General features: G+C 42.1%; 2 protein-coding genes across 3 annotated transcripts in view; both read right to left on the bottom strand.

Annotated features, from left to right (window-relative positions):
* LOC133152808 (uncharacterized) overlaps nucleotides 1-18,591 on the bottom strand; it is a 29,702-nt gene extending 11,111 nt beyond the window's left edge. The window contains exons 1-6 of one of the 2 annotated variants that reach the window (XM_061276723.1): nucleotides 18,284-18,591; nucleotides 14,887-15,021; nucleotides 13,922-14,260; nucleotides 13,576-13,695; nucleotides 13,066-13,124; nucleotides 12,741-13,002 (exon numbers count right to left, since the gene is read on the bottom strand). In XM_061276723.1, coding sequence (XP_061132707.1) covers nucleotides 12,883-13,002; nucleotides 13,066-13,124; nucleotides 13,576-13,695; nucleotides 13,922-14,260; nucleotides 14,887-14,938 — 690 coding nt within the window. In that variant the 5' untranslated portion in view covers nucleotides 14,939-15,021; nucleotides 18,284-18,591 and the 3' untranslated portion in view covers nucleotides 12,741-12,882. Of the gene's footprint in view, nucleotides 1-12,740; nucleotides 13,003-13,065; nucleotides 13,125-13,575; nucleotides 13,696-13,921; nucleotides 14,261-14,886; nucleotides 15,022-18,283 lie in introns of those variants that run through there. The other variant, XM_061276715.1, reaches the window with a different exon arrangement.
* The window catches only part of slit3 (slit homolog 3 (Drosophila)), a 186,571-nt gene continuing 164,356 nt past the window's right edge, over nucleotides 14-22,228 (bottom strand). Inside the window, exons 34-43 of the mRNA XM_061276686.1 lie at nucleotides 20,115-20,269; nucleotides 19,786-19,937; nucleotides 19,491-19,648; nucleotides 18,998-19,203; nucleotides 18,604-18,844; nucleotides 1,234-1,312; nucleotides 1,078-1,125; nucleotides 848-909; nucleotides 483-639; nucleotides 14-407 (exon numbers count right to left, since the gene is read on the bottom strand). Coding sequence (XP_061132670.1) covers nucleotides 366-407; nucleotides 483-639; nucleotides 848-909; nucleotides 1,078-1,125; nucleotides 1,234-1,312; nucleotides 18,604-18,844; nucleotides 18,998-19,203; nucleotides 19,491-19,648; nucleotides 19,786-19,937; nucleotides 20,115-20,269 — 1,300 coding nt within the window. The 3' untranslated portion in view covers nucleotides 14-365. The remainder of the gene's footprint in view (nucleotides 408-482; nucleotides 640-847; nucleotides 910-1,077; nucleotides 1,126-1,233; nucleotides 1,313-18,603; nucleotides 18,845-18,997; nucleotides 19,204-19,490; nucleotides 19,649-19,785; nucleotides 19,938-20,114; nucleotides 20,270-22,228) is intronic.

The raw sequence follows: 22,228 nt of genomic DNA, 5'->3' as shown, positions 1-22,228 counted from the left end.
CAGTCGGTAGAAGTCAGGGTGAGACGTTTTTGAAGTTTTTATTTCCTTTATGAAGGCAAAAAAACCGCCCACAGCCACGACTGTTGCTGGAACAAAAAATTGGCTCATTTACATTTAATATTAGATTTCTATGCAATAAATAAACCTTATGCTACCATTCTATAGTTTGAAAAGACACATTTCGTCTTGATATTTGAAAAATATTGCATTTATCATTACTTAACCAGGAATAATCTGTGAATCCTACACGAGTTGTGTATTGGTCTACGACTCCACTGCCCAGCACATTATTTGCCATCTCCCTTCAGTTCTTTCTCCTGATCGTTATTGATCAGTCTCGGCTGGTCCTGTGCTCCTTGAAAATGTCAGGTCTCCAGTAGTTGAGCTGCTACACTGGATGTACCATACTGCAAAAGGAAGAAGATAGAGAATAACGTGTCAATGTGGGTGCTTATCGTGTTTTCAAGTGCAGCTGTTCATACTGTCTCTTTCTCTTTTGGATGTGCAGTCCGGTAGTCCAGATATACTTGGGTGAGTCCTCTAATATCTTTGAGGAAAGCCTGGCTTCTTCTCAGATCTTCTAGTCTTAGTTTGAGGTCATTTTTCTCTTTTTGAAGCAGGTCCACGAGCCGATCCGCCCTATTGGATATAACAATTGAAATTACTACCCGTACTGTATAAAACTGTCAGAAAGACAAGCGCTCCTGTGATATCAAACTCAATTTATTGACATTAGTGAAAATGGCTGCATTAATCTTCTTAATTATTAATAAAAAAAACTTTATTACATTTATAGTTGATTATTTGCTGTATTTGGGATGGTGTTTTTCTCTTAGAAATGCCTCACCTTATTAGCTCATGCTTGGCATCCAAAAGTTGCTGTGTCTTTGTACGTATCATGGAGCTCACCTGACACACACATGGGTCAAAATAACAACAAAATGAAGCAAATGTACTATATGAACATAGGGCGATCATAAACATTTTTATTATTCACAGGATTTAAGTTGTACATATCGTTTATAAGAAAATGCTAATTCAATTTGAGACTTATGTTATATATCTATGATTGGTTACCTTGGAATTTTCCCGTTTCAGAGCCTTAAACTCTCTATTTGAGGCCATCTGAAAGAAAATTGCAAGACCAAAATAGAAGCTTTCAATTTTGCAATAATTGTGTACTGTGAGATGGCAATAAACAACAGCTCCTCTTTTTTAACAAAGGAGACTAACCTTTTCAAGAAGTTGTTCCTTGACACTGTTGGAGAAACAATCAATTGATTTCTTGACAGCATTCGACTCGACAGAATCCCTGTAAGACATAGTAAATATTAGGGGGGTAAATCGCGGGTTTTGTCACGATACGATATCATATCGATACAAAGAAGCACGATACGATATTTGCCGATATCGTAAACCCTGCTGTGATTCATTCACGATACATCACGATATAGTGCTCTACGATCGATACATATATTTTTTTAAATAAAAAATATAGAACAATATCCTGATTTATAACAATTCATACGCAAAATCAACAAGGTACTGCAAACTCTTTATTTAGGAAATTACAAGAGTATTGTAGTATACAAAGTGCTTATTTTAACACTGAACTTTGATGTCGTGTTTTTTCTTTAAATGTGCATCGAGATTTGTGGTCCCTGAACATTTGATCACCGAATGGCAGGATTTACAAACTGCACGTGTTTTGTCCGTTGACTCGTTGAGTCATCTTTTCTTTGGAAGCCAAAGTGCTTCCAAAGAATGACTTGAAGCCTAAAGGGGAGCCAATTTCCTCGTCTTTTTGGACACTAGCCATAGCACCAGCCCAGGAGCCGCGTACTAGTTGTCGACTCCCCTTTCACGTGCCTGCTCTGCTCACAACACAACACGACGAGGCGCGCACTGCTCCCGGAAAGAGGAAGCAAGCAACAATGAACTGGATTTAAAAATAAAGTGCTTATTTTAACACTGAACTTTGATGTTGTGTTTTTTCTTTAAATGTGCATCGAGATTTGTGGTCCCTGAATATTTGATCACCGCATGGCAGGATTTACAAACTGCACGTGTTTTGTCCGTTGACTCGTTGAGTCATCTTTTCTTTGGAAGCCAAAGTGCTTCCAAAGAATGACTTGAAGCCTAAAGGGGAGCCAATTTCCTCGTCTTTTTGGACACTAGCCATAGCACCAGCCCAGGAGCTGCGGACTAGTTGTCGACTCCCCTTTCACGTGCCTGCTCTGCTCACAACATGACGAGGCGCCCACTGCTCCCGGAAAGAGGAAGCAAGCAACAATGAACTGGATTTCAAAATAAAGTGCTTATTTTAACACTGAACTTTGATGTTGTGTTTTTTCTTTAAATGTGCATCGAGATTTGTGGTCCCTGAATATTTGATCACCGAATGGCAGGATTTACAAACTGCACGTGTTTTGTCCGTTGACTCGTTGAGTCATCTTTTCTTTGGAAGCCAAAGTACTTCCAAAGAATGACTTGAAGCGTAAAGGGGAGCCAATTTCCTCGTCTTTTTGGACACTAGCCATAGCACCAGCCCAGGAGCCGCGTACTAGTTGTCGACTCCCCTTTCACGTGCCTGCTCTGCTCACAACACAACACGACGAGGCGCGCACTGCTCCCGGAAAGAGGAAGCAAGCAACAATGAACTGGATTTCAAAATAAAGTGCTTATTTTAACACTGAACTTTGATGTTGTGTTTTTTCTTTAAATGTGCATCGAGATTTGTGGTCCCTGAATATTTGATCACCGCATGGCAGGATTTACAAACTGCACGTGTTTTGTCCGTTGACTCGTTGAGTCATCTTTTCTTTAGAAGCCAAAGTGCTTCCAAAGAATGACTTGAAGCCTAAAAGGGAGCCAATTTCCTCGTCTTTTTGGACACTAGCCATAGCACCAGCCCAGGAGCCGCGTACTAGTTGTCGACTCCCCTTTCACGTATTCCGAGCTTAGTTTTAGGCCTCGTTCGATCAACGTATTTAAAACATTTGAGGTTCTCATTGTCCGATCCACCGCTTTACCGTCATTTTATCTTGTTGTTATTTACCGTCCACCCGGGGCTTACTCTGGCTTCCTGGATGAATTTTCAGAATTTGTGGCTGATCTAGTAACCAATGCGGATAATATAATTATCATGGGCGATTTCAACATCCACATGAATTTACCGTCAGAGCCACTTACTTCGGCGTTTCAGACTTTAACTGATACCTTTGGTTTTACGCAAGCTGTACAGGCAGCAACGCATAAGAATGGAAATACCATAGATCTGGTATTATCCCGAGGACTTGCAACCTCAAATATAGCAGTACTGCCATACACTACTGTTTTGTCTGATCATTACTTAATAAAGTTTGAAATTCTAGTTCCTTGTCAAAGACAAGAGAGCAATCAGCATTATAGGAGCCGTCATTTCAACTCCATGACTGCAACTGCGCTATCTGAAATACTGTGGCCGGCAACCACTAATTTTCTCACATACGCCGGCTCTATTGATAATCTTACAAATGAATTCAATGCGACATTGTTAAATGCCATTGACTCTGTGGCGCCGTTACGTCTGAAAACTCGCCGTAGAGTGCCTACTCCGTGGTTCACAGATGAAACGCGTACGCTTAAGCAATTATGTAGAAAGCATGAGCGCAGATGGCGTCTAACCAAACTTGAGGTTTTCCATCAGGCATGGCAGGATAGCCTCCTGAAATATAAAGATGCGCTTATCTTAGCAAAAACTCGATATTTTTCGCAAGTTATTAATCTCAATAAAAACAATCCGAAACACCTATTTGATACAGTGGCAAAGCTGACTCTGCGCCAGCCGACCCCCGATAGTTCCTTCCACTCAGCTGACGAGTTCATGAAATCTTTTGCTCAAAAGATTGAATCCATTAGGGATGAGATCAAGAATACCATTCCAATCGCTCGGTCGAGCCCGCCGTTTACCAACGCTGATGATCATGCAACAACCCTCTCAACTTTTAAAAGCGTGTCTCTTGAAAGGCTTACACAATTGGTTAGTGCGGCTAAACAAACAACATGTTTACTCGACCCTCTTCCAGCCAAACTACTTAAAGAATTATTTCAAATTTTAGGACCGTCCGTCTTAAATATAATCAATCTGTCTGTCTCCTCTGGGATAGTGCCAACAGCCTTTAAAACCGCTATCATTAAAGCGTTACTTAAGCGACCAAATCTTGACCCGGACTGTCTCAGTAATTATAGGCCAGTTTCAAACCTCCCATTCATAGCAAAACTTCTTGAAAAAGTAGTAGCGCAGCATCTTATTGATTACATGGTCGCCAATAATCGATATGACACTTTTCAGTCTGGTTTTAGAGCTAATCATTCCGCTGAGACAGCACTTGCTAAAGTGACTAACGATCTCCTCATAGCTATGGATTCAAACATTTCGTCTGTACTGTTACTACTCGATCTTAGTGCTGCCTTCGACACTGTAGACTTCGATATTTTATTAGGGCGTCTTAAAAGTTGTGTTGGTATTTCAGGGTCAGCACTAGGCTGGTTCCATTCCTATCTATCAAACAGGACGCACCGAGTGGTCCATGGTACTGCGTCCTCGGAGCTCTATAATGTTACATGTGGTGTCCCACAGGGATCGGTTCTCGGACCAATTCTTTTTAATATTTATATGATTTCGCTTGGGGACATAATACGTAAATATAATATTAGTTTTCAATGCTATGCGGATGACACCCAATTATATATGCCGTTATCGATGACAGATCCGCGGGATTGTTGTAATCTTGAGAAGTGCCTTGCGGAGATCAAGCAATGGATGTCTCTCAACTTCCTTCGTCTTAACCCAGATAAAACTGACATGTTGATAATTGGTCCAACTCGTTATCAACACTTATTCAAGGAAACCGCTATAACTATAGATAACCGTACTATCACTCAAAGCGATACTGTAACTAATCTCGGGGTAATATTTGACCAAACTCTCTCCTTTCAAAAGCACATTAAGAATATAACCAGAATTGCGTTTTTTCACCTTCGTAATATTGCAAAGATTCGTCCGATCCTCTCGACTGGTGATGCGGAAACTATTATACATGCGTTCGTCACGTCGCGCCTGGACTACTGTAATGTACTATTTTCGGGTCTTCCTAAGTCCCGCATCAAAAGTCTACAGTTAGTACAAAATGCTGCTGCAAGGCTGCTTTCTCGGACAAGAAAATTTGATCACATTACCCCAATACTAGCCAACTTACATTGGCTCCCGGTCCATTTAAGATGTGACTTCAAGGTTCTTCTACTAACCTATAAATCGCTGCATGGCTTAGCGCCTTCATATCTCGTCGACCTAGTTGTTCCTTATGTTCCGTCTCGTAACCTTCGTTCGCAAAACGCTACCCTTTTAGCGACACCGAGGGCTAAGAAAATGTCTGCAGGCTCTAGAGCATTTTCTATTCGGGCTCCAGAGCTTTGGAATGCCCTACCAATGGATATTAGGCCTGCTACCTCAGTAGAAACATTTAAGACATGTTTAAAGACACATTTCTATGACATGGCCTTTAACTAACCTGTAGTGGCCGATTCGGCTGGAGTTTGTTTTCTCTCCCTCTCCACCCCCTCCCTCCCCCCTCCCCGGCCGGGGAGGTGGTTAGGTGGCATACATGCTGACAGCGGCTATCTGGATTCTCGTGGGCCAATTCAGGATGGGGGAACTGCAGCTCAACCTCCTCGAAGACACTGCCAGGACAATTGAGGGCTCCTTTGGCAGCCCTCTGCTATGACATGGACATCCACTTTTTATTTAATTGATTTCCATGTTGTATCATTTGTGCCCTCTCTGCATCCATTTCAACCTGGTGATCCTGAAAGGGGGATCCTTCCATCTGTGGTCCCTTCTCAAGGTTTCTCATTTTCCCCTGGTAGGGGTTTTTAAGTTTTTCCTTGCCCTTTTGGGAGCTTAAGATCAGGGGATGCTTTGAGAATAATTGTCAATTTCTGTCTATGTGAAGCCCTTTGAGACTGCTTGTGATTTAGGGCTATACAAATAAACTTGACTTGACGTGCCTGCTCTGCTCACAACACAACACGACGAGGCGCGCACTGCTCCCGGAAAGAGGAAGCAAGCAACAATGAACTGCATTTCAAAATAAAGTGCTTATTTTAACACTGAACTTTGATGTTGTGTTTTTTCTTTAAATGTGCATCGAGATTTGTGGTCCCTGAATATTTGATCACCGCATGGCAGGATTTACAAACTGCACGTGTTTTGTCCGTTGACTCGTTGAGTCATCTTTTCTTTGGAATCCAAAGTGCTTCTAAAGAATGACTGAAGCCTAAAGGGGAGCCAATTTCCTCGTCTTTTTGGACACTAGCCATAGCACCAGCCCAGGAGCCGCGTACTAGTTGTCGACTCCCCTTTCACGTGCCTGCTCTGCTCACAACACAACACGACACGACGAGGCGCGCACTGCTCCCGGAAAGAGGAAGCAAGCAACAATGAACTGGATTTCAAAATAAAGTGCTTATTTTAACACTAAACTCTGATGTTGTGTTTTTTCTTTAAATGTGCATCGAGATTTGTGGTCCCTGAATATTTGATCACCGCATGGCAGGATTTACAAACTGCACGTGTTTTGTCCGTTGACTCGTTGAGTCATCTTTTCTTTGGAAACCAAAGTGCTTCCAAAGAATGACTTGAAGCCTAAAGGGGAGCCAATTTCCTCGTCTTTTTGGACACTAGCCATAGCACCAGCCCAGGAGCTGCGGACTAGTTGTCGACTCCCCTTTCACGTGCCTGCTCTGCTCACAACACAACACGACGAGGCGCCCACTGCTCCCGGAAAGAGGAAGCAAGCAACAATGAACTGGATTTCAAAATAAAGTGCTTATTTTAACACTGAACTTTGATGTTGTGTTTTTTCTTTAAATGTGCATCGAGATTTGTGGTCCCTGAATATTTGATCACCGCATGGCAGGATTTACAAACTGCACGTGTTTTGTCCGTTGACTCGTTGAGTCATCTTTTCTTTGGAAGCCAAAGTGCTTCCAAAGAATGACTTGAAGCCTAAAGGGGAGCCAATTTCCTCGTCTTTTTGGACACTAGATTCAAGATTCAAGATTCAAGATTCAAGAGTTTTTTATTCGCCATGTTTGAGCGTGCCAAACAAGGAATTTGACTTCGGTAGAAACACACCCTCTGTTCAACATTTAGGTGACTAACAACTAGCCATAGCACCAGCCCAGGAGCCGCGTACTAGTTGTCGACTCCCCTTTCACGTATTCCGAGCTTAGTTTTAGGCCTCGTTCGATCAACGTATTTAAAACATTTGAGGTTCTCATTGTCCGATCCACCGCTTTACCGTCATTTTATCTTGTTGTTATTTACCGTCCACCCGGGGCTTACTCTGGCTTCCTGGATGAATTTTCAGAATTTGTGGCTGATCTAGTAACCAATGCGGATAATATAATTATCATGGGCGATTTCAACATCCACATGAATTTACCGTCAGAGCCACTTACTTCGGCGTTTCAGACTTTAACTGATACCTTTGGTTTTACGCAAGCTGTACAGGCAGCAACGCATAAGAATGGAAATACCATAGATCTGGTATTATCCCGAGGACTTGCAACCTCAAATATAGCAGTACTGCCATACACTACTGTTTTGTCTGATCATTACTTAATAAAGTTTGAAATTCTAGTTCCTTGTCAAAGACAGGAGAGCAATCAGCATTATAGGAGCCGTCATTTCAACTCCATGACTGCAACTGCGCTATCTGAAATACTGTCGCCGGCAACCACTAATTTTCTCACATACGCCGGCTCTATTGATAATCTTGCAAATGAATTCAACGCGACATTGTTAAATGCCATTGACTCTGTGGCGCCGTTACGTCTGAAAACTCGCCGTAGAGTGCCTACTCCGTGGTTCACAGATGAAACGCGTACGCTTAAGCAATTATGTAGAAAGCATGAGCGCAGATGCCGTCTAACCAAACTTGGGGTTTTCCATCAGGCATGGCAGGATAGCCGCCTGATATATAAAGATGCGCTTATCTTAGCAAAAACTCGATATTTCTCGCAAGTTATTAATCTCAATAAAAACAATCCGAAACACCTATTTGATACAGTGGCAAAGCTGACTCTGCGCCAGCCGACCCCCGATAGTTCCTTCCACTCAGCTGACGAGTTCATGAAATTTTTTGCTCAAAAGATTGAATCCATTAGGGATGAGATCAAGAATACCATTCCAATCGCTCGGTCGAGCCCGCCGTTTACCAACGCTGATGATCATGCAACAACCCTCTCAACTTTTAAAAGCGTGTCTCTTGAAAGGCTTACACAATTGGTTAGTGCGGCTAAACAAACAACATGTTTACTCGACCCTCTTCCAGCCAAACTACTTAAAGAATTATTTCAAATTTTAGGACCGTCCGTCTTAAATATAATCAATCTGTCTGTCTCCTCTGGGATAGTGCCAACAGCCTTTAAAACCGCTATCATTAAAGCGTTACTTAAGCGACCAAATCTTGACCCGGACTGTCTCAGTAATTATAGGCCAGTTTCAAACCTCCCATTCATAGCAAAACTTCTTGAAAAAGTAGTAGCGCAGCAGCTTATTGATTACATGGTCGCCAATAATCGATATGACACTTTTCAGTCTGGTTTTAGAGCTAATCATTCCACTGAGACAGCACTTGCTAAAGTGACTAACGATCTCCTCATAGCTATGGATTCAAACATTTCGTCTGTACTGTTACTACTCGATCTTAGTGCTGCCTTCGACACTGTAGACTTCGATATTTTATTAGGGCGTCTTAAAAGTTGTGTTGGTATTTCAGGGTCAGCACTAGGCTGGTTCCATTCCTATCTATCAAACAGGACGCACCGAGTGGTCCATGGTACTGCGTCCTCGGAGCTCTATAATGTTACATGTGGTGTCCCACAGGGATCGGTTCTCGGACCAATTCTTTTTAATATTTATATGATTTCGCTTGGGGACATAATACGTAAATATAGTAGTTTTCAATGCTATGCGGATGACACCCAATTATATATGCCGTTATCGATGACAGATCCGCGGGATTGTTGTAATCTTGAGAAGTGCCTTGCGGAGATCAAGCAATGGATGTCTCTCAACTTCCTTCGTCTTAACCCAGATAAAACTGACATGTTGATAATTGGTCCAACTCGTTATCAACACTTATTCAAGGAAACCGCTATAACCGTACTATCACTCAAAGCGATACTGTAACTAATCTCGGGGTAATATTTGACCAAACTCTCTCCTTTCAAAAGCACATTAAGAATATAACCAGAATTGCGTTTTTTCACCTTCGTAATATTGCAAAGATTCGTCCGATCCTCTCGACTGGTGATGCGGAAACTATTATACATGCGTTCGTCACGTCGCGCCTGGACTACTGTAATGTACTATTTTCGGGTCTTCCTAAGTCCCGCATCAAAAGTCTACAGTTAGTACAAAATGCTGCTGCAAGGCTGCTTTCTCGGACAAGAAAATTTGATCACATTACCCCAATACTAGCCAACTTACATTGGCTCCCGGTCCATTTAAGATGTGACTTCAAGGTTCTTCTACTAACCTATAAATCGCTGCATGGCTTAGCGCCTTCATATCTCGTCGACCTAGTTGTTCCTTATGTTCCGTCTCGTAACCTTCGTTCGCAAAACGCTACCCTTTTAGCGACACCGAGAGCCAAGAAAATGTCTGCAGGCTCTAGAGCATTTTCTACTCGGGCTCCAGAGCTTTGGAATGCCCTACCAATGGATATTAGGCCTGCTACCTCAGTAGAAACATTTAAGACACGTTTAAAGACACATTTCTATGACATGGCCTTTAACTAACCTGTAGTGGCCGATTCGGCTGGAGTTTGTTTTCTCTCCCTCTCCACCCCCTCCCTCCCCCCTCCCCGGCCGGGGAGGTGGTTAGGTGGCATACATGCTGACAGCGGCTATCTGGATTCTCGTGGGCCAATTCAGGATGGGGGAACTGCAGCTCAACCTCCTCGAAGACACTGCCAGGACAATTGAGGGCTCCTTTGGCAGCCCTCTGCTATGACATGGACATCCACTTTTTATTTAATTGATTTCCATGTTGTATCATTTGTGCCCTCTCTGCATCCATTTCAACCTGGTGATCCTGAAAGGGGGATCCTTCCATCTGTGGTCCCTTCTCAAGGTTTCTCATTTTCCCCTGGTAGGGGTTTTTAAGTTTTTCCTTGCCCTTTTGGGAGCTTAAGATCAGGGGATGCTTTGAGAATAATTGTCAATTTCTGTCTATGTGAAGCCCTTTGAGACTGCTTGTGATTTAGGGCTATACAAATAAACTTGACTTGACTTGACGTGCCTGCTCTGCTCACAACACAACACGACGAGGCGCGCACTGCTCCCGGAAAGAGGAAGCAAGCAACAATGAACTGGATTTCAAAATAAAGTGCTTATTTTAACACTGAACTTTGATGTTGTGTTTTTTCTTTAAATGTGCATCGAGATTTGTGCTCCCTGAATATTTGATCACCGCATGGCAGGATTTACAAACTGCACGTGTTTTGTCCGTTGACTCGTTGAGTCATCTTTTCTTTAGAAGCCAAAGTGCTTCCAAAGAATGACTTGAAGCCTAAAAGGGAGCCAATTTCCTCGTCTTTTTGGACACTAGCCATAGCACCAGCCCAGGAGCCGCGTACTAGTTGTCGACTCCCCTTTCACGTGCCTGCTCTGCTCACAACACAACACGACGAGGCGCGCACTGCTCCCGGAAAGAGGAAGCAAGCAACAATGAACTGGATTTCAAAATAAAGTGCTTATTTTAACACTGAACTTTGATGTTGTGTTTTTTCTTTAAATGTGCATCGAGATTTGTGCTCCCTGAATATTTGATCACCGCATGGCAGGATTTACAAACTGCACGTGTTTTGTCCGTTGACTCGTTGAGTCATCTTTTCTTTGGAATCCAAAGTGCTTCTAAAGAATGACTGAAGCCTAAAGGGGAGCCAATTTCCTCGTCTTTTTGGACACTAGCCATAGCACCAGCCCAGGAGCCGCGTACTAGTTGTCGACTCCCCTTTCACGTGCCTGCTCTGCTCACAACACAACACGACACGACGAGGCGCGCACTGCTCCCGGAAAGAGGAAGCAAGCAACAATGAACTGGATTTCAAAATAAAGTGCTTATTTTAACACTAAACTCTGATGTTGTGTTTTTTCTTTAAATGTGCATCGAGATTTGTGGTCCCTGAATATTTGATCACCGCATGGCAGGATTTACAAACTGCACGTGTTTTGTCCGTTGACTCGTTGAGTCATCTTTTCTTTGGAATCCAAAGTGCTTCCAAAGAATGACTTGAAGCCTAAAGGGGAGCCAATTTCCTCTTCTCAGTAAACGCTCTTCTGTACAAGACTTGCTATCTAGTTGCTGCGTCCCGTTTGAGACGCTGACACTTTGAATAACGCACGATTTCAATGTATCAATAAACCAACTTGGAGAAAACCCAAAATAGAGAAAACCTTAAATTAGTGTGGCGTTGTATAGGTCTGCTTGAGTTTGTGCAAAGCGAAATATTTCACTGCACGCAAATCAGCTTCTTTGCGTCAAGTTTTAAAAGCTTACCAATAACAAAGATTATGTGACGGACTATGACAAAGGCACAATACAAAATTGTATTGAAAGTGTGTCATCTTTCACGTTCACTTTAACCACAAACACGCATGCACCAGTGTTTATTACAATTATCTGTCCTGAACTCGTTTGTGCTTTGGATTGAAGAGGATGGTGGCCATGTTGGAGACTACCCTATTCATGCTTAATAGGGTTTAAGTCAGCTGATGGTCCCGGCCAGTCTAAATCTTCTTCAACATCATCCTCCTTTGTCACTTTGTTTTAGGTCATTATCTCATTGCACGATGAAGGTCCTCAGTTTGGTTGCTTCTTTTGTTTCTCAGTGGCAGATGGATAACATTAGCTGGAGTATGTGATGCAACACGCATTTCCTGACTGAATGCCTCTTATTTCCTGTCAACAGTTCCGTTGAACACTGCTTTGAGTTGTTGGTCAAAGGCCTACCGCAGGCCAAAGACACAATGTGAACGTCAGAAGTTTATGTCACAGTATTTGTACTTCCTTCCTTCTGAACACCGAAGACAGTTACAGGTAGGAAAGTAAAAGAAGCTTCCAGTTTTTCGATGATCCACAACCGCTTACAGCAGCAGTGCATTTTAGTCCGAACGCAAAATGCAGTTCAGGTTCCACATCAATTTTTCTTCTTCTAAAATGACTCGCTGTGAATGGGAGGACGAATGGCTGTTTGTCTGTGTGTGCCCTATGTTTGTCTGGAGAACAGTTAGGGGAGTATCCCGCCTCTTGCTTAGGGTCAGCTTGAATGGATGTAAAGAAAATTGTGATTTCATATGGATCCAATTTTGACAATGACCTCAGATATTTGTTGTGCTTTTACATACAGTTGCTTTGAATTTCTGCAGCACCTTTGGTAGGATCCTGGGATGCTTAATAAATATGTGCAAATAATAAATTGTTCTTACATTAATAGAAAATACATTTGTGTACAATTTGTGTAGGATCCTTGGATGATTAATATATGCAAATAATAACAATATTATAGATTTTACATTCATACAAAATAAAATACCCCCGATGATGACATACATGGATGATTAAATGTCTCATTTTTTTCCAAATGTGCTGATGATTTTTTTCTCATAAAATATGAATACAATAATCGTATTATTTCACAGAAATTTTATTCACGTTGCTTTATATTTGTCAGTGCAAGATTCAACTAAGAATTTTTCAGCTTCAAGTAATGACAATAGAAACATATTTTTGTCAGCAGTATTGTTGGTAATTCGCATTTAGCTAGTGAGCTAGCTTTTAGCACGTACGGTGCAAGTCAAGAGCGAAGCCTTGGTCTGTGCTGCATCTAGCGTATTGCTTTCCACCATGCTGAAAACCACAGTTGAGTTAAGCCGGGCATTTTCTTCCTTCTGTGGGGAGACAACATCCAATGAATAAATCAAATAAACACAACTTAATTAAAGAATACATACATTTAATGTCGGAGGGCCTTGAAAATCACAAGGGTACTTGCTTTGCTTTGAAAAACAAGCTGTAAATAGTAATAAAAAGAGATAATTAGAGTGTGGTATGAAAAAGGGGGCGTGGCATCAGTGACAGACATTACCCATATTCTCAACCACTATGCTGCAGCAAGTTGCAGGAATGGATCAAATTTGACTTACCTGGTAAAATAAGATATTCCTTTATGTGTCCATACAGGAAAATTCCAGAGTACATAGGCTTGAATTTTCTTATAGTCATACATATAGTCAGACAAACAAAATGCAAACATTCGCAAGGAGCTTCTGTTGACCACAACTCACACTCAAATGCTCACACGCAGACTACTCCTGTTGTCACTCACTCGGTCTTTTAGGCAATACCAGGTACGCCTGTGTGTACCTTTTGGGACATTTGTGTATGATGGTGTGACATGAGCTCTCCAAAGCCAAACATTTTCTTAGATTTAATGAGGGTTAGAAAAAAAGGCCTTACATTACCTGTGTTGTTTTTCACGATGACATTGATCAGTAAGGCGATGACCAGCAGACTTAAGGCAATGATGGAAGAAAAAACCAGAAGAATTTCTTTGTGTGAACCATCAAATGGCATCACTCTTTCTAAAGAAATGAAAGGAGACACACCTGTGAATGGCCTGGCTATATTATACCACAACTGAGTCAGTCCATCCATCCATCCATCCATCCATCCATCCATCCATCCATCCATCCATCCATCCATCCATCCATCCATCCATCCATCCGTCCGTCCGTCCGTCCGTCCGTCCGTCCAAACACCCACCCAATTTAGGTTAATCCTGAAATTTTACCCATATTAAGAAGTTACCATGCAAGTCCAGTTTTGTTCCTGTTGCAAACACGAGGCTTCCACAAGCCTCGAGAGCGCAGTAGTAGGTGGCGCCATCCGACTCACTGACATTGATGAAGATCCTATAGATGCATCGTTTGGGACTCAACCCGTCGCATTCTTCATTGGTCTTTCCATCGACATGGACAAGACCAGAACGGGATCCAGCTCTCAGCCAGTGCATGGTGTGCCGACCTGAACACCTGTCGGTTTTCTGGTCAAAGAGCACCGAGCACAGGAGGTGGACTGGATCTCCTTGGCGCAGCGAGGATAACTGTGCTGGCCACTGACTGAGAGTGTAGTTTGACGACAAGGCACCTGTGGAATCATGAATGCTTATCTACAATCCATGGTGCACATAGTTTTTAAAAAAAATTGTAGTCATGGCCGAGGGGTGCTTTTCAAACACAAATCGTCATTATGACATGTTGATCGCGACAGTGTATGTAAGTGATAGACTACAATGCACAGAACAGCTAGTAATCAAACAAAGGCACAAATTGTTCAAACAATAGCCATTTCTAATTCATCACAGTCGCAGTATAAATGCCTATGTCCTTACCTTTTTCCTGTTTTCTATACTAGGCTAACAGAATGTAAAATTTTGTCAAAGCGAGCTGCTGCGGCTTCACTATTTTTCTTAGTGTTGCTTTTAATGCACGGGTAATGAACATGTTTTGACCCTTTTGAGCCTGAACAGACTTTTTTTTTTTTTTTAACAAATAGTCACATATGTCATGCAACACTGCAGGAGCAAGGCCGTGGTACAATTTCCTCAAAAATATTATTTCATGTGAAAATCAAATTTTGGATGTATTAGTATCATTGTAGAAATGCAAACAGATTGCTCAAGCGGTAACAATAGCACTGGTGCTGACAAACTTTGTAAAGCGCCGAGGTACTTTTGACATAAGCCCAACGACAGGCAAAGACAATTCACTTACATCTTTGTTGAAAGAGTGTGAGAATCATCCACAAAACAATCCTTGGATTCATTTTTCTGAGTGGAGAGCCGACGAGGCCATGAAGAGTGTATCAACGTGCCGCCGACAGCCTTTGACCGACTGTTTCCTGTAATGCTGTTTTTGTGTAAAGTCGACAACATTTTTAGGTCAGTTTGAATGGAAAGTCAAAGCCAACTTCTGAGTACACTGGAAGGTTTCCTTTTTTTGTCAATCCCTTTATAAGGTCAACTGCCCCAGTAGTTTGCATTTTTAAGGCCAATTTCATTCCAGTATAAAAACATATGTCCATATAATTGTATCAATAATACCCGACACGATTTTACCGTCCTAACGTTTCCCATTCTTAAAAGTCTTTTTTCCAAGAGGTCGCTTATAAAATATTTGGCATTCGTCGTAGTAGGCAATTGGTGTTGACAGCATGTGGTGCCCCACTGAAATAAACTTATAAACCTATTGAATAAATTGCGTGACAATTGGAGATATTGTTGTCAGTGGAAAGTAGAAAAACAATAAATATAAATTAGGATGTCTATTTGAATTTTTGGCTTTCTGCAACTGACAAACATGGCACAAGAGGGTGCTAAAGTTAATAAAGCGATCCGTATTTTGGTGCCCAGCAAAGGGAATGAGATCTGTGTCAGGGAGGAGCAAGTCAAGGAGGAAGTTTCATTGCACGTGTGGTCATGCTCAATTTACAGAGAATTCATTTCAAGCTAAATGCCGTAGATTTTTTTTTTTTATATATATATACATTTCAAATCTCATTGTAAGGCTCATTTCGTAAGAGCAGGAAATTAAAATGTTTTTCTAAACCAGAATTTCTTGTATATTTGCAGGTTAAACCACAGTATTAATTTAAGCAATCGTAAACATGTTTATGAATTGCCGTAACATTGTCATACGGGGAAATAAAAACACACATAATGGTGGTGATGCATTCAAGGACTAAGACAGAAAAAGTCAATATAGTTTCAATGGTAGTTTAATTTTAACATTCAACATCTGCATCATCAATCACTTTTGTGTTTTCAACCTGGAGAACATTGCAGTGTTTGGATTGAAATTATTTAGTCTTCTGCCTTCACATTGATGAGCTAAAAAACCAAGGCGGGTGTGGGTGGGGGGTCGTGTACACAAGAAGCAGAAGGGGCGGGCGCAAGCAAAACAAAAAGCTTGAATTATTCCGCAAATGGGGGTGAGGGCATGAAAAGTAGGAAAAGGCTAAATTGCAGATGCAAATTACAAGCTGGTGGACACATTGGTAAATGTTGTAAACAGAGTACATTAAAGTAGAATACAGTAGTGCTTTGGGTTGCAACATTTTGGAAATTCTCAAAATTGCAACATTTTTATGGGCCCCACATTGAGCCTCTTCTGGCATATGCACTATGGCCACCAGGAAGCAATGTACTACAGACCTTGTATGAACAATTTTGAGAAGTTGCAATAACAGTCATTTTAGTCCTTTTTGTTATATTTTTGTTGCATTACATATTGTCTGTCTAAAATGTATTGTTAGGCAGTTTGACAGTCGGGTGTTTGATTTAAATACGCGACATGTAATTTTATTTCAAAGTAATATTAATAAATGTTCTTGAGTGAAAGAATCGAAAGATTGTTCAAGTAAACATTTGGTTGTATTGGTTTAATACCATAGATTTAATAATGAAGGATAACCAAAATCAAAATTTCAGAAACTTCCCATAGAAATATACTGAAAACATTCCCATTGTAAGTCTTGAGTGTTTACCTCTTCGTGCCTAGTTATGGTTTTAACAGTTGAGGTGTTTCTAAATGTATCACATGAACAACAGGAAGCGGCTTTTTTGGTAATGGCGCAGTTTCCTTTTCTGCACCATGTTGCTGTTGCTGCGTGACAATGACTGAGTTGCGTAGTTTAGTTCATGAATCACTTTGTGGTGACATTTTTTTTAGAGGCATCTGTGAAAATTAAGGCGCCACTTTTGACTTTCTTACACACTTGTTGCAGCCATCCAACATTGGGTCGAAGCAGCATTATAAATTCTGAACACATCAATTTTCGTCTTCAAACTTTGGCACAATGGTGGCATTTTAAAGCAGTGTATGTAATATCTGAGCTTCAAAGAAGCTAAAAGCGCCGTAAACATTTGGCGCACTGGCTCAAGAGAAGAGAATTTTTCGTTGCCATGGTGACTCCAGAACAACTTTTTGTGGTCTGTAATGTGCTCGGTGTACCAGCCCAGTAAATTTTAAATGTCATGTTAGCGTTGCTCTGTTTGTAGAACAGCCCTTTTTGACATTTTTAACAATTATTATATAACCTATAACTGTAAGCTATATAATCATTTTAGTTTTAAGGCATTTGTTGGCATTTGTTGGGAGGTTCGCTATATATGTTTTTTATCTAACCAAATGGGATGTTGCTAAAATATTATGAGCCCATCTTGTGGATAAAGCTGTTCAGGGTCTACAATTATAAATGTTAAATATTTGCAATCAGAAATCACTAAGAGATAAAGAAAAAGTCAACCGAGCGTCGTCGTCTTTGCATTTTCAAATAGTCTAAATGCTACGTAGCACCATGTAGCCTCCCTCAGGTCATTATTGGTGCTATAATTGGGTACTCAAACTCACAATTATTTCATTACACGTTATACACCACATCAACATCTGACAAATCCGTATATTATTTGAGAATTATTAGTATTAAATGCCTACTTGGCCATTTTTTAAGATTAGACATGTGGCTAACTCCCAAAAAAAAGAAATCGGTTTAAATCTTCAAAAGTGTGTATGCTGCTGGTGAGGTAGGGGTACAATGTAACCCCGAATCCTGTGGCTTTGCTTTCAGCCAATGAGAGGCCTGAAGGAAGTCACCTATGAGAAAGGCACGTACATTAAGACTAAGAATGCTTAAGTGAGGATTTTTGATTATATAAATCTGCATCATGAGGTGTTTTTTGGTGTGTGGGGGGCTTTTTCTGAACTTTTTGGGGATCTTTTAATCTTCTGATGTTTTATTCCCATTTAGGTATTCCCACCACTTCCCTAGATGATGGAAAACAAAGTTTCCAAGGTGAAGATGTCCATCCCACCCCCCAATTAGGCACATATGGTTTCCCTTTTTTGACCAAAAAAGAGTGAGTGAACTTTCTCCACAACTGAAATTATCCAAAGATCATGCAAAAAAACATTAAATATACAATTAATTGGATTAAGGTATAATTTCTATATAGATTTATACATACATATAATTTTCTATATTCTTTTGTAAAGAATGTTAATCTACTTCATGGTGTAGCTTTTTGTTCTTACAAGGTACAAAATAATATCATCCTATGTAACACGTTGTATAATCAACATATTTAAAAAAACACACCTCATCAGTCCTTACCTCGTAGAAGAAGAAAATTCATCATAAAAATAAGTACTATGCTTTTTTCCCCTTCTTCTCACTTGTATCTTACAATATAGTTCTCTCTGCACATACACACACACACACTCACACATTCACTCTACAAACACACGCACAAATGCACTCGCACAAACGCACGCACGCACACACACGCACGTGTCCCCATTGTGGTTTCTCCTGCAGCAAACTGGCGGCCATCGAACGGGATGTGTAAACAAAATGTAAATTGTGTTAATGGCGGTGCCAAATTCACAAGACGTGTGGGTGGGAGGGATTGAGAAAGTCATTAGAGCGGGCACCTGGCGCAGCCGCACTCCAGTGCCGTCTCTATCTCTTCAGAGTGCGAGGTGCCGTCCGTGCAGCGGAGCATGACCTTCCTCCTGCGGGTCTTGCTGACGCCACAGCAGACGCCGGGCGGTGCTACGGTCTGGCACGACCGGGGGCAATCCATGCGCGGGATCTTGCTGGTGGATGTGCACGTCCTCATGGCTTGGTGCCGCTTCAGCTGCTCTCGCACCATCTCGCCTTGACATGTCAACTCTGGAGCAAAGGACAAGAGGACATACGTATGATTTGGAGACCTTATAAGGAAAAGGGGAGGGGCATTAATCAATTAATAATCGATTCATTATTGGATCCTGCTGCAAAATGGTCGGCTGTTCTCCATCACCGTTTAGACACATTGAGGCTCACCGGTATCACAGGTGGGTCCGGCATAGCCAGGCAGACAGTTGCATACGGGCTCCCCTCCCTCAGACACCCTGCACTCGCCGTGGCCGCAGCGCTGCCCCCTGCAGGCTGTGGGCTCCTGCTGCTGCTCACAGAACTGGCCCTGGTAGCCTTCGCTGCATTTGCAGCTGTAGGACGCCCCCTTGGGTACACATAAGCCGTGAACACATCTGAAGAGAGAGAATTGGGAAAATAGAGTTGTAAAAGAAGGAGACATATTTGAGGCCGACTAATTAAAATCTTCGGCTTGTTTTTACTTGCCCCATTTGCCCTTAATTACAACCATTTGTATATGTGGTTGTTTGTGGTTAACAAATGTCATGTTGTATGCGGACACATCGTTGAAAGGCAAACTCGATTTGAAAACAAATCTGGAGCATAGTGACCTAGCGGATCTGTCTCAGTGCAAAAGTGGATGATGAATTAATGGGTGGAAAATAGATTGTTTGGTGCCCACCTAGTGCCTTGACAGGGATTTGGCACTGTGGCCTGCTCGCACAACGTCCCGCTGCGTCCGGGCGGGCACTGACAAGTGACGCCCATTTCTCCGCCCTCTCTGCACGTTCCCTGCGCGCACACGCTGCACGAGTGACAGCCCACCAGGACGCCATCGTTCTGTGGGCAGGAGAAGATATACTGAAAGTATATATATCAGCAGTGAGGCCATCAGGTTTTCACTGGGGATGCGGGTACTTCTTGTAAATTTGTGGCGGGGGAAAGAACAATGAAGCAGGATAAAGTAAAAACAATACCTTGCCCTCGACCGGTCGCCCTCCCGTAGCTCTATAGCTCAGGTCCTGCGCTTCCCCGTTGATTTGGACATTGTGAATGCAACCGTTGAAGAACTGAGGCGAGCGCTCCGGACTGGGCCGAAACCCCGTGGCCAGGACCTGGTAGGGTACGCCTGGATGACGGGTAGACACGGCGCGGCGAGACAAAAGAGGAAGCTTTTTAAGGATGCAGGCATGTCCTCAGCACATCTTCAGAAGCGTGCATTTGTGCACATATGGCAAATGTTTCAACACCACCGCAGAGAGCCATACAGATATGGCTATGGATTTCTAAGTGTGCGCCGGTGTACCTCCAATGTAAAGCTGCGTGTCGTGGTCAACGGAGGGTTGCCGCGCCAGCTTGCCCAGGCTCTTGGGGGCGCCGTTGTCCACCACCAGGCTGAGCGAATGGTTCTGAATCAACAGCTCCACAGTGTGGAAAAGCCCGTCGTTGACAGACTCCACACTGTAACACATGCATGGAAGAAAGAGGAGGCAATTTCAGTACGGTTTCAATTATGACAAATTAGAGCCGAGAGAGGAGGAAATTGCCAGACAGAAAATACGCTAAACATTTTCAGGTCAAGCGTTTACGCTTTTGTTTTTTATGTGAATCCACCAACAAGAGTAAAAAAACGAAGCAAGAAAAACCTCATCAGGTACAGTGAACCCAGGTAGGGCTTGGCTCTCTGCCCAAATGGTGATAATGAATGCCCAGCTCAGTGGCCTAGTGGTAGAGTGTCCGCCCTGAGACTGGAAGGTTGTGGGTTCAAACCCCGGCCGGGTCATACCAAAGACTATAAAAATGGGACCCATTGCCTCCCTGCTTGGCACTCAGCATTAAGGGTTGGAATTGGGGGGTTAGATCACCAACTGATTCCCGAGCGCGGCACCGCTGCTGCTCACTGCTCCCCTCTCCCCCAGGGGAAGGATTAAAATCACACGGGGATGGGTTAAATGCAGAGGACAAATTTCACCACACCCAGGTGTGTGTGTGACGATCATTGGGACTTTAATCTTAATCTTTAATCTTTAATATTGATTCTATATTCCACAAGATGGCGGCAAAGCACATTTTAATCATAGACAAGGGTACGGTCTGACTAAAGAAAGCTCTTCTCTGCCAAACAAAACCAAAGCAAGCCTAAGAAATATTTGATAGTAAACCCGTTTGGCTTGTTGTGCTGCTCTTTTGAAATGATCCATATTGCTCCCATTTCTTAGACCACAAAAGCCTGGCATGTATTTTAACAGGGGTGTGTAGACTTTTCTATTCAGTGTAACTTATATAATTGCGGAGGCAAAGTCATAAAAAGACCCTTACTGATTTTTAATGCGAAGCATGGGCAATGTTTAGCCAAACTTCAAACTCCCAGGTCAACCCTAATGATTTTGAATGATGTACGCTAAAGTCAATGACCTTTTCCACCCGTCTGTGTGAACAGTTGAGGTTTCCCCCCGCTAAGTGGTTTTAGCTGGAGGGGTGACAGCCAGCCAGAGAGACAGTGGTTTGGCACAGCTAAGAGGAAGACAAGGGGCCGGGAAGTGTTGAAAGAATATGAGGGGTGGGTATAAACTCAACCGGGGTCTCGGATTTACATCGAAAAAAAGGATAAGGACATGAATGACACTTTTGTTGTTACATAAGTACCGTATTTTCCGCCCTATAAGGCGCACCTAAAAACCTAAAATTTTCTCAAAAACCAACAGTGCGCCTTATAGTCCGGTGCGCCTTATATATGGACCAAATTCCTAAATTCAAACTGGCCCGAAGTATTGTGTCATGAAATCAATCATAAGTGGCCCGCTGAAGACTATGAATCATGACTCAAAAAGACTATGGATCATTATTTTATGATTATAAAGTAATTTGTTCCGTCTGATGCATTAATGGTGCGCCTTATAGTCCGGTGCGTCTTATATAAGGATAAAGTTTTAAAATGGGCCATTCATTGAAGGTGCGCCTTATAGTCCGGTGCGCCTTATAGGCCGGAAAATACGGTAATTCAGGAGCTTCACTCCAACTTTGATTAACAAACATTTAGACTATAGAGTGGTCAGATTAGGAAGAATAACAGCCAACTACACGCTAGCTTCACTGAAGACTAAATGGAAAGCGAATGCATATTTTGTCTTTATGCGCCTTTGAATGAATAGATACAACATATGAGTGTAAAATACTAAGAGGAGAATCACAATTAGCTCAAAGTATTAAACAACCATTGTACAAAAAAAACACCACCAAACAATGCCTTAAGACTGGCCCGGTAGCTAAATACTAACACACATATATAATGAAAAATGCAATTGACATGCTAACATTAACATCAATATTTGCAATTTGAGCCCTGTTTAAGCAATAAATATTTGCCCAACCAACTACGGTGACTTAAGCATGGCCTGCAATTATATTTTTCCTATCTTA

This window comes from Syngnathus typhle, linkage group LG1 (genome assembly GCF_033458585.1).
Source record: "Syngnathus typhle isolate RoL2023-S1 ecotype Sweden linkage group LG1, RoL_Styp_1.0, whole genome shotgun sequence".
Lineage (NCBI taxonomy): Eukaryota > Metazoa > Chordata > Actinopteri > Syngnathiformes > Syngnathidae > Syngnathus > Syngnathus typhle.
Note: the sequence above shows the minus strand (reverse complement) of the source record. Positions and strands in the feature narration are given on the sequence as shown.